Below are 16,778 nucleotides of genomic sequence, written 5' to 3' on the forward strand. Positions count from 1 at the left end.
TGGTCAGGGCTCGTGCAGGAGATAACCAATTGATGTGTTTCTCTCACATCAATATTTCTCTGTCTTTCCTGCTCTCTAAAAAAAATCAATGGAAAAATATCCTCGGGTGAGGATTAAAAAAAGAAGAAAAACAAAAAGAAAACGGCAGCTGCAGCCCCAGTTGGCAGGGACAGCCAGGCCACTCTACGCATGATGTGCTTGTTACGGAGTTTTCACATTTGGGGACAGCGAGTCACCCAGGGAAATAATTTTGCACATCTCCCTCCTGGGAAACTAAGGCCTTTACCATTTAAGAATGTAAAGTTTTATGTGCAAATAAATGATTCTTTCCTGTTTCTGTGACTTGTATAATATCGATTGGAAATTGAAAAATAAAAACAAAAATCTCCTTTACCACAGAGTTAGGGGAGCACCACCCTTGATCACACTGGGCAGATCAAGGTCAGGGGCCTAAGACAAGTCCTCTGGCAGTGCCAGGGGTTAGCACCTAGAACAGTGAAAGAAGCATGCGGAGGTGACCCAAGGAGGGAGAGAAGGGCACAATGGGAAAGGGCTGGTGGATCTCATCAGAAGGAAGAGGGGCTCCATTCCAGAGGAGATACCACAGGTGGGCACAGAGGTTGGAAAGGGCACGAAGCTGGCACAAGGAGGGACTGATGATGAGAGGCCAGCTCAGAAAAGGGCATGTTGGTGATTCTGCCTGGGAGAATCAGCGGGTGCCAGAGCTGCCTGGACTGATGAGCGGAGTGACATTCAGGGAGGTTGGTCTCAGGGTGGGTAGAATGAACATGTTATCTAATTTAACTTATTTATCAACTTTCCAACCTGAGGGATGCCAGCATAAAAACTGTTTCAAGTGCTCTTAGGGGAAGAGTCTGTAAAACAAGCCAAAAGGTGATCTGGGCTTTTCAACAGGCAAGCAAGTTACTATATCAGGGGCAAGTGGTTCAAACAATACAGGGTGGGCAAAAGTAGGTTTATAGTTGTGAATATATGAAACAAAGAGTTTATACTTATATTATTATTTTCCATATGAACAACTGTAAGCCTACTTTTGCCACACCCTGTATATGTAAAAACGGCAGCTCTCAGTGTTGAATTTGGGCCCAGGATGGGAACCTGGCATAGGCAGTCCCAGAGGACCATCTGCTAAACTCCTGAGGTCCAGTGTGGCCTGGCCACAAGCTGACTGTGTGACTGTGTAAACTAACTCAGGAACCCGGGCCACAGATTCCTCATTTATAACATAGCATGAACTAAATGAGATGAGGTGATATACCCCAAAGCAGTAAGGCCTTGGAAATCAGATAGAAAAGATCACCCCACTCCAAGCCCAAATGTGGCTCACTCTCCTCTCACACACTAGGACATCCTTATTGTCTCACTGTGAAGACACATGGGAAACTAAGAAAGAAATTAACAAGGTCGCAGGAAATGATCCACAGGCTGCAGGTAGAGGAGAGGCCTGTGCCTAGATGACAAAGCTGGGGCCTCTCAGTCTGAGGACACAGCTAGAAAGGAAGTTGTATGACAGGTGAACAGGGGCTGAGAGAAGGGGTGCCTTTACAGCTGCAGAGAGGTTGGTGCCAGGCGGCTTGGATGCTGCGGAGATAATTACTGAGAGGATTTGAGGAGGCCCAGGACCATAGGTTCCCTTGTGTCCATATAGGCCTCTAACCAGTTGCACCTGAACCACTTGGGGGCTTTAGAAAACATATGGGTTCTGGGCCCCACCCTGAAAACCATGGTTCAGAGGGTCTGGAGTAGGGCCTGGGACTCCCTGGTGATTCTGGTAGGGTTTGGGGTCAGAACCCTGGCTTGGACTGTAGCCTCTAAAGGAAGGGACTGACTTTTTTCCAAGTGTGACAAGAGGCCTCTGTGGGCACCAGAGTGAGGTCATGAGAGTCTGTCCCAGCAGAGATAGTCCCATGACCCCAGGCTTCCAAGGCCCTACATTCCTCATGGAGGCTGGGTCTCAGGTGTGGAGGGCACTGATGGCTCAGGAGCCAGGAGAGGATATGTGGGAATGCTCTGTAGAGTCTAAGAACATTATAAAAAAAGGAAGGGCTTAAGATGATGATAGTGTGTGTGTGTGTGTGTGTGTGTGTGTGGGGGGGGGGGGTATTTCCAAAGGGAAAAATTAACAAGAAAACAGAAGTTACTGACGCAGTAGTCCATTAAATGTGTCCCTTTGAACCCATTCACCTCCTCTCTCCCAACCTGCTTGTGTGAAATATCACAAGTTGTGCAACTGTCTAGTGCAGTGATGGGCAACCTTTTGAGCTTGGTGTGTCAAACTTTGCCAAAAAACTGAGCATAACTCGGGTCGTGTGTCACTGAGGAAAAAACATTATTTCGCAAATGTTTCATCCTCAGGAGCAGCAAATGTTTCATCCTCGGCATGCGGCCGCCTCAGCGGCTGCGTGTCATCAGCAATGGCTACGCGTGTCAGTGCTGACACGTGTGTCATAGGTTCGCCATCACTGGTCTAGTGAGTCCTCCTACTGGGATTAGAACATCGAGGTTGAAATAAGCTAGATAATCATCTTTTATCCTGCAGCCATTTTCATATTAAACGTGAATGAGATGCAGGAGTGCTACTCAATTGAGAAAAACCGAATTGTGAAATGATGGTGCACCTAGGACCCTAGCCTGTGAGACAGATCCTTGGAGTCGAGGCTGATCGTAGCTCTATTTGCTCCAGTGGGCAAGATGAGAGAAGGGGAACCTCAGCTGTTTCTCTCTCACTGCCACCTCTATTCCTGCCAACGCCAAGCGGCTAAGGTAGGCTGGGTCTATGCAGTGTGTGCACCTGATAGACTAACCTGAGAGACAGACAGGTATACTTCCTAATATTATTGTTTGCTTAGGTTTAAGAAGGTGAACAAATAATATCTGTCTTGTAACTACCTGACAAAGGACTTGCAAGTATACTATTCCATTTAATGCACATGAAGGTGGGGTACTGGATGTGGGGAAAAGAGTAGACTTTGGAGGACAAACTTATGATCAAATGCCAGTTTGATCATTTTCTAGCTGTGTGACCTTTGGCAAATTACTTAACTCCTCTGAGCCTCTCAGTTCCCTTCCCCGTGGTATGAGGATACTAAAACCTGCCTCGAAAGACCCGGTGTCTTGAGGTAGCAATGAAGCAACCGCACAGAGCCCCAGCAGGGCCCCTCACGCAGAGCAGGCACTCTGAGTGGTAGCTCACCTTCCCAAACTGGCAATTCCGGTACGACACCCAGCAGATCGGTTTGGGCCTTTGCTAGATCTATAGAGTCTACTGTTTCTCTTCTGAGTCCTGCCAGCCAAGCCCAACAGACATTCCCCTGCTGGCCCAGTTTCCGGTGCTTGCTCCCTGGCTGGCCAAGCTGACTGTGGGAATGCACACCCGAGGGAGCCTGGCAGGGCCGCTCCTGGAAGACTGAACCTGTGCCATGTAAACACTGCACTTAGCCGATGATGAAGTGTTTAAGCACCCCTAGGATCCACAACTTACTCTACCTGCAAAAACATTCATTCCCTTCTGAAATGTTTTGGTTGCTACAGTCCAGGATGGTGCCAGAAATGCTTTCAATCAAGGCACTGAGCTCAGGAGCCCTGTGTGGACACATTGGGACGGACGGCTTTCTCCTGAGGACCAGCATTCACCATGCGGGCCAGGAGTGGCCACACTGACTCCGTCTTCGAGGGCTTCCTCACTGTGACCCTGGGGCCAGTCCACATAAACTTGGAGGAGGGGATGTTAACAAGCCAAGGGCCATTTCAGGTAAAATTAGAAACAGAATCCATGAAGCATGAAGGATGTAATGGTCCCTAAATTGAAGAACTTTTCTCCATACCCTGAGATACTTAAATCATGTTTTATTGAATGTTAATGTAAAGAAAGAAAACAAAAATCCATTCTGAAAAGAGGTCCTGAACTAAAACTCTGCTTTAGATTCATTCCTGAGGAATAATTTAAAAGTTCTAGTCTAAGGTGGCAGAAGCTCCCCCACCCTCGAATCCTGGCGTGGCCACTGGGCCCGCGCATTCCAGAGGTGGGGCTTATATTCATGGAGCTTCCATTTCCTCACCTCCATAAAGAAATAACAAAACCCCACTTACGGGGGAGGTGGAATAATGGTTGTCAAACTGACTTGTGCCCAACTGACACATGCTCACTACAATAGCAAGCCTTCCTGATTCCATCGTGCTCTCTGGGAAGGGCCTGGCTCGTGCCTGCTTGCTCTCCCAGTGCCCACTATGGGCCCGCACACAGCAAGGGCTCTGTAACTCTGTGTTAAGGAAAAGTACACCTGTGAGTTCACTCATCATAGGCTGTCAGAGCTGAAGGGACCTCAGGATCACTTATTCCTCACTCTACACACAGGAACACTGAGGGCTAGGAAGTTTAACTCCCCAGATATGTACAAAAAGTGACAGAATTGAGCTTCAAAACCAGGAATCCTGAGTCACAGATAATGATGCCAACCACATAAAAGTAATTGCTAAGGTTTCCTGAGGACTTATTATGTGCCAGTTTGTGCTTTGCTCAGATTTCTGAAACCCTTGTAAAAACCCATTTTACGGATGATGAAATTGAGACTCAGGGAGGTTAAATGACTTGCCCAAAGTCACAGAGGTGGGGTCTGAGCCCAGGGGCGTGGCTCCCATATCCAGGTCTTTACTAGATGCTGCTCCATATAACTGCTCAGCACTGAAGGAAAGAGTCTGGAATCCGATAGCTGTAAGCCGCCTCGATTAAGCTGGGAAAGTTCCAGCTAAGAGAAATTTTTATCAATATTAGAAAAACCAAGAGGCGAAAGCACTGGGATGAGTGCCTTACTCTTCCTGAATGCCTACACTTCAGGCAAGATTTGGGGGATGTGACTGAGTGGGTGTTACCTTATTATCTCCTTGGCTTTCCCAGCTCATCATGAAATGTCTCTCACTCTGGAAGGACACATTCAGGAGACCAAACCACCAATTTTCCGGTGTAATTCTGGCAAAGCTCCAGTTTCAGATCTCCACCCATCTGCCAGCCGCCACCCCACAAGCCTAGCTGGGAAACGTTCCCTTTGGTGATGGGATCTGTCTCCACCTCCACGCTGGGCGGGCGTCACGCTGACCACAGAGCATCGATGCAGAATCAGCAAAACTTCTTCGACTCTATAACAAGTTCCATCCCCAAATTGTTAAAAGCATTCCCCCACCGAGGCAGCAGTATTGCTTAAAACAGTCCAAAAAGGGACGTTAAAAAGCAAAGGAAGAAAGCAGCTGTAGCAGAGGTACAGATGCCAGGCAGACAGAGTCCCCGCAGGGCCCAGCTACCCACCACGTCCGGCGCCTTCTGGATCTGCGAGGCCAGCTGGAGAGAGTGGTTGGCTGACGAGAGCTGCTCTCTTAAGGTCTCCGCCTCTCTCTGAGCCACCTCTGCCCTCTGAAGGAAATGAAAAGGGTGAGAAGAGAAAGTACATTCAGTTTAACAACTGACAATTATTACAAGAACATTCATCAATTCATGCCTGACTGACTATAATTGATTTTCCTAAACACTCAACCTAATAAATGCTAGAAAAAAACATAGAATGTGATGGATTTTTATTTTAAACAGTACAAGGAAGAAATAATTGAGCGATTATGACAGTAATTTAACGCTAGGAGCAAGGAATCCCCTGCTGATAGTAATGCTCCGGCCCACTGAATTTCCCAGACTGAATAAATACAAGAGGAAATGGAGTCTTTTGATTCAATTTCTTTCTCTTCTCATAGACCAAGAAGATTTTATTGCAGGATTACTCCTGGGAGTAATTCTCACGGGTAAACAGTGAATTAAAGACACTCTGGCCATTCTCTTCCTAAAAACATGCACAATGTTGTGGTTGTTTTCCTTCGGCAAGTATTTCCATAAATGTACAGGGTGTAAATGCCACTTCTTTTGTGAGGGCCAGGCTTATTTCAACACATTTAACCCTTCACCCGACAAAGTTTTCTAATGCCGATGCTGCCATTCCAGCCAGTAAGCCAACTTGGGGCCAGAGGCAGGAGGGTGGCCCAGGCTCACTGGGGGTGGGGAGGAACTGAGCTGACTACAGGAAGGAGGTCCAAAGAGAAATGAGTCAACACTTCTATCATTTGCATGAAATTCCCAGCCAAGGAAATCAATGCCACTAGATAGCCAATCAGGATTTTCCACTGAATGGCAAGAATAGGTCACCCTGGTGTCCGTCACATGAGAGGGCACTGTGGTGCAGGGGGCAGAGGTTGGGCATTTGGGGAGAGAGGGACCAGGGCCAGTTACCTAACTAAGCTTCCACCTTCCAACCTCCAAAATGGAAACACCACCACGCTCTCAGAGACCTCGCAAGGATTAACATCTGCAGAAGTGCACGGTACACAGAGCTCATTCAGAAAGGTTTTATTAATGGGCCTGTCCTGATTTTACAATTACAATGAGATGAAACTCTAAGGTGGGTGAGAAACGGTAGCTAATTCACATTGGACACGCAGGCTGAGAAATACCGTGCTCATTCTTTCTACCAGACTTACATTCTGCTAATAGAAAAGATTAACGAGAAAAGCCTGGCTGAGCAGGGCTATTTCATGAGTTTTCTCATTTTGTGGTGTGACGTTATGTGTCTACTAATTGCTAAGAAAGACTGAAAAAGAGAAACAAGAAGTTAGCCTGCCCCAGTACTCGCTGATCAATCTTGCTGTATAAGAACAGGCTGGCAGCTTTATCCCATCCTGTGACGGCAGCACAAATCTATCTGCTCTGCCTACAGACAAATGAGGATATTCCCAAGAGCAGTTACTTCTGCCAGGGTGGTGCTGGTGGCCGCCTGCCCTGCTCCTCCAGGAACTCTTGGAATTGCATCCAATCTAATTCACCCAGCGCCTGGCCAGGCCTGTCTGTGCCCAGAAGTCGCCTCCCTCCCTCTCTGCTCCAGAGCCTCTAGAAGCGCCCACCAGGAAAGGCGGCAATGTGACCGTGTGGTGAAGATGGCAAGATGGTTTCTAGTTCATGCTAACTGCAGGAAAGTCTTTTCGGTGAGAAAGATTTCCCCAAGGTGATATCAAAATGTGCCACTCCAAGTTTCTTCTGATAAACATGTCCTATTACGGAAAGTTTCCTCTTCGCTTTCTAGTTAGCTAAACTTGGGCATAATGTCTCCATGATTTTGCCAGGAATAAGGTGCATTTTGACACAGTTCTAGTCTAGCCTAGGAAAACTACTCCTTAGCCTGGTGGAGGAGGTGTTCTGGTAGCAGCGAGGCAGCAGCATCACTGCCCACCCTGCCTGGCAACGCTGGCTCCGGAACCACCAGGGCTCGGCAGCCTGGGCAGGAGGTCGCCGACCAGGATCTCATGCAGGCATTTAGCTGCTCAGAGCAGAGTGCTGTCTCATCAAAGGCCAGTGGCTCACAGAACAGGGATCTAGCTGTTAATGATTTCACCCTCGGTTTGCATAATTTCTCCAGAGCTGCTGTACTTTATTCCGTTTCCAAGTTCATGTACAGAGTGGCTCTGTGACCTTTCCATGCCGGTCACAGCCACTAATCACATTTGGCTTGGGGCCTGGTTACTCCATTGCAGCTTTGTGATTGTTTAGGATATATATTATTTATTTAGGCTTTATACCTTGAGTACATAAAAAACAAAACAACAACAAAAATTAATTGAGGTGGTTTGTGCAGCCAAACACAGACAAAGCTGAGCAACTGAAAATAAAACAGGACTGAGAGCGGCTGAGAGAGGGAGATTCTGTAGTTGTAAATTTAGTCCCGTCTTTGGCACCTGAGGCAGAAAGGGGTACTATGCTGGGTCAGCACCGTGGTGCCACTTGTTTCTGGGGTCTCCCATCTTTCCAATGTCCACAGACCTATCAGATAAAGTCTGGTTGTTTCTAGAACTGGAATCAATAGCAGGAGATGGAAAACTTTGGTGCTGTTTTCTGATCTGGAACCCTAGACACAGAGATGTGGCTGCTATGAGACAGACACTCCATTCTGTTTCCACTGGTGGGGGGGTCCCTCCTCCCCTGTCCCTCCAGAGGCAGAGCCTGGAGACCAACGCCAGGGCTCCCACAGGCAGCTGGCGACAGCCCTGGGTGTGATTTAGTGGCCACCCCATGATAAGAATAGCGCCTTGCCTGCGCTGCTCTCCCGGGAGATTTCGCTTGCTGGCTGTTGCTTACTTTCTTTACTTTTCTGAGGAGTGAGAGTAAATGCTGGAAGTAAAAGAGGAGCTAGAGCCCTGAGGCGCCCCCACTGCAGTGATTCCATAGGAGAGAGCTCAGGAAGCTCTACTGCGAAATTTATTGCCATGTGTCCCAAACTAGCCCTGCACTGGCAACCAAAGTCCCCAGACAGACCTGCTGCCCATGTTTCCAGGACTCAGTGCATATTGGTTTGGATTTCTTTCTCAGGTCAGCCAGGCTGAACGCTGGAACTACACCAAGGCCACCCATGTAAACCTTACCTGTCATAGCCTGAATCACAATTTCAGGAAAGCCAGAGGAGCCAATTTCCCTATCTCCTCCTGCCCCAGGGGTGGCCCCAGGGACTCTCTCTCCAGGCCTTGAGGCCCACCTGACCTGGGCTGGAAGCCCAATTCATCACACGAAGAAACCAATGTTCCCAGGAGACCCAAGGAGTGACCAGGGGTGCACACATGGCTAACTTACTGGCAAAGAGCCCAGATGAGACCAGCACCTCCAACAGGGTCTGCTAGCAGCAGGTGCTCAAAAGTATTTGTTGTATGAATGGGTGTTTGGTGAGTGGGGGCTCTCTCTGAGGTGTGAATGATTACCTCAGTCTATAGGTGGGAAAGCATGTGCTGGGAGACTGAGGATTTGCTCAAGGCCACATGGGTGGGAAATGAGAGATCTGGGATTCAAACTCCCCATCAGAACACGGAAACCTTGGTCAAAGAAAATGCCATGCCTTGCACTGAGTTCTTTTTGCTCTTTGCATTTCTCTCAATCTTGACTCCTCCTCCTTAATGGAGTTAAACTGTGGTTCCCAACTGAACCACCACCTGGGGGTTCTTCTGTTAGGGTAGTCTCCTCCTTAACCATCAGGCAGGTTGCCAGGAGGGGGAGCACTCACTGAGAGAACATCCTCCCGCCCTGCTGTGGCTGCTCTGAAAGGAAGGGCGGGTGGAGGCGCAGCCAAGAAGCCGACCTAGTCACTAGGCCCACAGACAGCGTTTCATGTGGTTGGAGAGTGCACAGTTGTGGTTTCTTATTTCCTATGAAGCCTCAAAGGTTCTGAACCTTTATTGCCACCAATTACGACAGTATTAATGCAAGTGCCTTGAAGTTTAACAAACAGGTGCAAATGAGACCGGGACCTAACTGATGGTGGGTAGGGACCCTCTTCTACTTCTCCACACCAGACACAAAAGCACTTCAGCAATAAAATAGAGCTTCAGGTTTCAGTAGAACACCGCGACTATAAAGCTTGAGCAAAAATAACGTTATATGCCAATGAACTGGTAAACTGCTCCTCCAGGGGGTTTCCCCTAATGGGGATGGGAAAGGCGGCTGAACCAGATGTCCGGCTGTGCCCATGCTCGTGTGTGGCCCTCTGTAGACCTCCTCCTGCCCAGCCCACCTCCACTCAGCTCCACTGGGACCGCCTCACTTCAGGCCCATGTCTTCTTTGCCCTCACCTATCACAGCAGCTGCTTACTGCTCCCCTGGCTTCTGGTCTTTCTACTCCCATTCATTCTCCAATGTATAGCCAGAGTGATCCTTCTAGGATTTATCTGATATCTTACTTCTACCCATGATTCTGCACTGCTCTCAGGATGAGGTCTTCCACACACCTGGCTGGACCCCTTGCTATATGCGCACTCTCCCTCTCTGAACCTCTGGTTCTGGCTTATGGAATGGCCTAAACACCCAGAGCTCATCATGTCCCTCCTCGCCTGCCTGTATGCGTCCTCATGCCTCCCTGGGGAGTTTTTCTCCTTGTGAGTCGTTTCTGTCTACCCACTGAGCCACCTAGTTCAATCCCTCTGTCCATTCATACTCTGTCTGATGCCCCATCTCATATTCTCAGTGACGGTTGGCCAGCATTGGCCTCCACAATTCTGGTGACAGGGAGCTCACTCCCTTCCACCAGCCTCTGAACTCAGCCATGAAACAGCCAGACCCCTTCTCCTGGCCAGCTCTGAGGAGCTACAAGGACACAACTTACCATGTCCCCAGACTAGACCTTCCCCTGTGTATTCTTTCAGCATCCCACATTCCTAAGTTATTCCTCTGGAGCTTGGTGTCGAGTCCCTCTGTTGTCTCTGGTCCCCAAAGATCAGGAATATCCCCAAACCTCCTGGTGTCTTTTGTGTTAGGGTCCCTTCCCTGTCCTGGCCACAGAGGGGACTCTGAATGAACTCCATGTACCTGCTTTCCTTACAGTGTGATTTCCAGGATAAATTCTTATTCCCTGGGGATGAACTAATTGTTGCAGGTGATGTAGAATCACCACCTCCTTCATTCTGGAAACTATTTCTATTAGTGTAGCCTGAGGCTGCAATGATTTCTTCTGGAGCCACATCAGGCTAGTAACTCACCCTGAGTTGCTGGTTAGAGCTCTCCTATGCCTCTTCCCACCCTACCATGCTCGGATTTCCCCAGAACAGGCTTTATAATTCTCCCACCAAACCTGTGCTTCTTTAGCAACTACAGGATGAATCTTTATGTAAGCACCTACTTCTGACTCAGGCATTTTACCTTTAATCTTCAAAACAATCTTGCAAAGGAAGTACTAGTTAGCATTCCCTCCTTCCCTTCCTCTCACTTAAAAATTTCTTAAAATTTTAATTATGGTCAAATACAGATAACATGAAATTTACCATCATAACCATTGTTAAGCATATAGTTTAGTATGTTAAGCACATTTACACTGTTGGGCAACCAATCCCCACTACCCTTTCATCTTCCCAAACTGAAACTCTGCACCCATTTAACAACTCCCCACCCTGCTCCCCCAGTGCCTGGCACCCACTACCTTAAACTCTGTGAATGTGACTACTTCAGGGACTTCATATAAGTGGGATCATAGTGTTTGTCTTTTTATGACTTTTTTAGAATAATGTCCTCAAAGTTCCTATTTTTTTCTTTAAAAAAAAAGGGAAGAGAAATGCAAGTCGTAGCTAAGAGACTTGTTTGAGGCTACACAGGCAGGAAGTACCGGGTTGGGAAATGAACCAAGTGTCCCTTTGGAGGTGGCACCCTTCTCTATCACCCTGCCTGCTGTCTTCTAGGACTGAGACCTAGCCGGGTGGCCTCAGCCCTTTGAGAATTGCATCAACTTGGCCAAACTTCTGTAGTACCTGGGGACTGCCTCAGAAACTGCATTTGACATTCACAGAATAAGGTTTTCTGCTGCACAAATCAGAGCTTACCCCAAAGTGCCATCAAAAGAGGAGGCACCCCCAGACTGGGGAGAGTGGATGGGTGGGAATTTGAGAAACGCAAATGGCAATCCTGTGACAGAGAAGGTGAACCTTCCAGTAACTACTTTTGAGTTAAGGTCTCTGCAAAGTTGAGTGGTGCTGAGTGAAAACAGAGACCCAAAGCCGATTAGCTTCGTGAGTAAAGGTAAATAAATACTTCAGCACCGTCGGGAGGTGAAGCAGAAGCAGTGCTTTTACAGAAGGAGCTGTGTGAATGGGTGCACTTGGGAAACAAGACCATTTGAAAGAAAGGCAAAGGGGGCCCTTGTTCTGTGGTCTGTTCCCTAGTGTGCTGGCGCAGAGTACAGGCTCCAGGCCTGGCTCTGCAATGAGCAGCCACTGACCTCGGTTTCCTCATCTGTAAAATGGGGATCATAACAGCACTGATCTCAGTGGGCTGCAGTGAGGTTTAAGTGACTCCGTTCATGTGAGGTGCTTAGAACAGAGCCAGGCAAAGAGCACAGAATAAGTTACTCAGGAATTGGCAGCTCTTGCTACTATTACCAGGATAACTACATGTAATAACGCTATCTCAGGCGCTTCATTCCACGCATCTCTACTGAGCGCCTTCTATGGGCCAGGCCCAAGGTCCTCAGTGATGATTCTGGGGATACAATACAGAACCCACAAAGTTTTCCTTTAAGAAAGAAGAAATTCATACATCCTGGGATTATTCTTATGCATAAACTGACCTTCACATTTTAATCACAGTTAAGGATGATTTTATTGGTCTGAGTAAGCAATGCCAGCCAAGGGGCAGGCACCCTGTGAAACTTGCGGAAGGTGGGGAGCAGCGACCACAGACCCAGAAAGGACTTTCACCCCGTGGGGGCTGTGTTTGCTGGCCGCGGAGGCACAGCACTATGCTTTCCTGTGCTGCGGCTGCCCAGCTGTCCAACTGAGTGTGGGGGGAGGCCATGTGTAGGCCTGTGCAGTCTAGGGCTGAGAAATATCATGGCTTTGGCTATTTCTCCCCACAAATAGAGAAGATAAATGGGGAGAGCCCTTTCTTTCCAAAGCAGCAGCACCATTTGCTGAATAAAAATATTTTATTGTTGTACGGAGTCCTCAGAGAAGGAAGGGGTTCTACAGGTGGCCAAATTTTCCAGGCAGCTAAGCATTTAGAGCCACCCAATACCTTATGCCTATTTTGTGCCAGACACCGTTGAGTCTTCCTGAAAGACACCTGTGCCAACTAAGTACCAGCCAAAAGGAGGCTGACCACTGAAGGCTCTCTCCAGACAAGTGGCTTCACCCAGCGGAGGGGAGTGATAAGGACTTCTCTGCAGCACAATGGCTGCCACAAGGACAGAGGCGGGTATGAGCCACTTCCCAGCGGACCATCACCAACCAGGGGGTGTCTGGAATGCTTGGGTCACATCAAAGACTTTGCCTGTGACTTTTCATGCATTTCTATGACATCAGGAAAAGTGTTAACATTGATAGCTGTATGTAAAACAATACAAGAATAACTGGCTTCTAACTTAGAGAGAAGCATCTTCCATGACGACAAATGGCTATGCTAATATGATTTTATCCCTGAAGCCATCAAGCATCCTACCTGGTTTGCTCTTTCAAGGTCCGTCATGATCATTTCAATTTCATCGGCCCTAGGGGATGAGAGGAAGAGAGCGTGTTAGTCAGTAGCCAGCCAGGCTCCGGGGTGCCCACAGTTCTGAACTGGGCAGAATGACTTATAGGTACACATTCCAGGCAGAGTCCCCAGTGTAGGGGGAGAGAGGAGCCATGCAGTCCTGTGATCGGGCACCGCTGCTCATTGGGAGGAGGTGGGCCTGCCCTTGAGGTGCTCCTGGTCTTGTCAGGGAGAGAACCATAAAAAGATAAAGTACAGTGTCCTGCCACAAGATCGAATAGAACTCTGAACAGAGTAGTCTGGAAAACCAAGAAATGAATTCTCCTTGGGAGAGGGAATCTGAAAAGGCTTTGGAGGACGTCACATGTGAACTGGGTTTTGCAGGATGAGTAGAAGTTTGCTAGGACTGAGAGAACCACGAGAAGTGGAGGGGAGGATAGGAATGCAGGCCGGGGACTCTGTAGTCTGCTCTACAAACCACCTGGGTTCACCACCATTCTGGCCTGCTCACACACAGGAAGTTCCAGGTGCTTTCTTTCCTGTTTTGAAAGTACTTCCTTGAGTAATTTGAAGGCAATAATATGGTTCCAACATATAACATCAGGAGAGAGAAAATAATGCTGAGAATCCTATTGAGAAGGGTATGGTCAATTTTGAAAGTCTATGGGAGGTTAGAACTAGGCACCCTGGCAAGTCACTGCCCCAAACTTCTATATTCAGTCCCTGGCTGGTCGGTTTTTCTGTTTGCTGCACCCAAAGCTTTTTTAGCCTTTAGCCGCACACTGCGATTTGAGGCAATCTTATCAACTCCCCGAAGTTCGGATGGGGTAACAGATGCCTTGTGTGTGATCAGGTTCAAGGCTCATTGTATCTGTTTGAAATAGTATCCTGCTTTCAGACTGGTCTGAGAAAAGTCTGAAACAATTCATAAAATGTCCTAGTTAAGTGCAGTTATTTTTAGGATGACTTCGTGAAGAAGGCAGTGTCTTTGGAAGACAAACACCCCAACTGGGCCTCTTCAGTGAAAATACTAGGTGAAAGGGGATGGATTGGGGGGGGGGGGGTTGCGTGCAGCTTAAGTTACTAAACATCTCACCGCATCATCTGAAACGGAAACCTCCAAGATTTCAGAAAAACTGCTCTGCCAAAGAAAAGATAGTCCAATGACGACAAAGGATAAAAAAATAATTAAAGGTGTGAAGGGTCTAAAACAGGACAGAAAAGGATACCTGACAGTCAGTACAGAAAGCTGCTATCTTGACAACCTGCTGATAAAGTGCCAATTCCACTGGGTACAAGATGAAATAAAAAGTGAACAAACTCTTCTTAAGGCAAATCATAACTTTTAAACAGTTTTGTACTTTAATCAAACAGTTATTCATATGTATTTACATAGTGCAGATATACCTGGCAAATTTCCCTGGCTACTGGAATCATTCATTCATTCATTCACTCTCGTGCCATGAACATTTCCGACACCTACAAGTTTCCTGGCCCTGGGGAGGGCTACGGGAGGGGCACATATAGCCGTGGCTCCTGCAGATCTCGCCAGTACCGTGATTTTTACAAGAGAAGGACGGAAACACGTAGCTGTTGAATACCTAAAAAAAATCTATAGGTGGTGTCTCACTTCTCTCTTGAGCAGATGAGGGGAACTGGCTGCAGGACCCGCCCGGCCACTGGGTGGGGAAGGGCCTGGCTGAGTGAGCAGAGATCCTGAGCGTGGGCCTTGGCAAAGGTTTTTTCCTAATCACTCCTGTTGGGTCCTCAATGAGCACGTTCAACTTCCTTTAATTCTGGCTAATTTATCTGTCACTGAAATATTTCTTCTGCTTTGTTTGGAACTATTATTTGGATTTGGTTGCACATCTACTTCTGTCCTCCACATCATTCAACCTTTCCTTATCCTTTCTTGATGCTTTTGGGGTGGTTCTTCAATTTGATCCAACTATAGCTGTATTCGTCCTATAATTTACCTTGTTTCTTTTGTTCCTTAGTTTAGTTATTCTGTTTCTCATACCTATGCCTACTTCATTCACTTTTTAAAAAAATTATTCCTTGTTTTTGCTTTATGTTGCTATTATCTTCCCTTCTTTTCTTGAGTATATTTCTCATGCTTTATTTTGTACTCCTGTCGGATCACACATACTGTTGTTGTTGTTTTTTTGGGGGAGGGGAGTCTATCCTACAGAGGGATGTTTTTTTCTGGGGCTTGGCTTTCCTTGGGGGTACCGCTACTCTTTCTGGCAGCGTATATGGGGGGAGGATAGAGAGGCAGGCCCTGCTGTGTCTCTCGGGATGAAGTAAAGGAGAAAGACACACAGCAGGTGTTCAATGTATTTTGCTGAGTGAAGAAAGAAGGGGAGAGGGATGACCCCAGGACCCAGAGGAACCACTGATAACTCCCCTTCAGCAGGAAGATCCTCTGGCCAGAGCTTCACCTTTAATTCTCTGGGAATTCCCAATCCTGGATCTGGAGATAAGGGGGAGAGGTGTGGCTGCCTGTTTTTATCCACTGCTCAATCCTTGCCTGGCTCTGCCATTGGCTAAGGGGCCAGTATAGGGTCAGACACAAGCTGAGGCTAGAGAAGAGAGGGGTTCCGAGGGGCCTGGCTTTACCTAAAGCTGGCAGCGAGGCTGGGACCTGTGGGGACAAATTCTACCAGATTTAGGGGACTTGGATGGGTTTGAGAGCCTCCTCAGATAGTGAGTGGTTTTGGATGCTCATTAGTATGCCTGATATCCAGAAAACAATGCACTATTTCCAAAAGGTTTCAATTCCCTTATAAAGAATTAGTCACAATTAAACAGAAAGGTGCCTTCTCGGCAGTCTGAGGCAATCCCTGGAAGTGAATTTCAAGTTTTTCCATCTTGTGGTTAGTTTAACTTTAGTTACTAAGCAACCACTAAACTGACCAAAATATTGAATGTGATAACAACTATTGCACTTACCTTTCATTACAAGAGCAACTCTCAGATTTCCAAAGCTTTCACATGACAATGACAACACTGAGCTCTGCTGTTAAAAGGCAGGGCTATTCAGCACCAGGTATCCTGATGACAGCAGGGCCCGGGGGGCTGCAGCTCCCATTCACAGAATGGACCAGAAGCCACAGGAGGAGACAATGGAAGGAACCAGGGAGCAGTGGGCAAAGAAAACACCAAACTATTATTTTTAAAGTCCGTAGGCTTGTGATTAATTTTTCAAGGGGCATGCTTTTTGAAAGATCAAAAATCTAGCCAGGTATTTCAGTGCGATTGGGGTTCTGAAGATGGGAAGTGCAGCCACTGGCACTTGTAGACGAGGACCGAGATCGTCTGTGCTGGTCTCATCTTAGAACACATCCACCACTGAGTCTGTGCAAAGCACTCCTCTCCAAACTGCTGCCCCTGCCCCCCCAGCAAAATGAATCCTCCCAAACTGCCCTCAATACTAGTAACACGAAAATGCCCCGAGGTTAACACTACAACTATGTTATCTGGAAAGTGCAGTAATGAATTAAATGCCATGTGCTTTCATAGAGTGGGTGTCAACAATATTCTGAAGGTTTTTCATTCTTTTCATTTTGAAGGCCCAACTACCACATTGGGATCTGGAGCCTAACATTAGTCTAAAATCATTTATTTTCCAAAGTCCATAATAACAGCACATATTGTTTGCTCAGCAAAACTATTTATTATAAAAATTTAGTTCTCTCACCTTTTTACGAGCTGACAAAACAGCTCTCACTGATCT

General features: G+C 47.3%; 1 protein-coding gene across 7 annotated transcripts in view; it reads right to left on the reverse strand.

Annotated features, from left to right (window-relative positions):
* Positions 1–16,778, reverse strand: part of CUX1 (cut like homeobox 1) — a 355,467-nt gene that overhangs the window by 86,757 nt on the left and 251,932 nt on the right. For all 7 annotated transcript variants that reach the window (XM_054714870.1, XM_054714869.1, XM_054714868.1 and 4 more), the window contains 2 exons: positions 13,010–13,058; positions 5,321–5,425 (listed from right to left, as the gene is read on the reverse strand). In XM_054714870.1, the coding sequence (XP_054570845.1) occupies positions 5,321–5,425; positions 13,010–13,058 (154 nt within the window). The remainder of the gene's footprint in view (positions 1–5,320; positions 5,426–13,009; positions 13,059–16,778) is intronic.

The sequence above is a fragment of the Eptesicus fuscus genome, chromosome 4 (genome assembly GCF_027574615.1).
Source record: "Eptesicus fuscus isolate TK198812 chromosome 4, DD_ASM_mEF_20220401, whole genome shotgun sequence".
NCBI classification, from domain to species: Eukaryota; Metazoa; Chordata; class Mammalia; order Chiroptera; family Vespertilionidae; genus Eptesicus; species Eptesicus fuscus.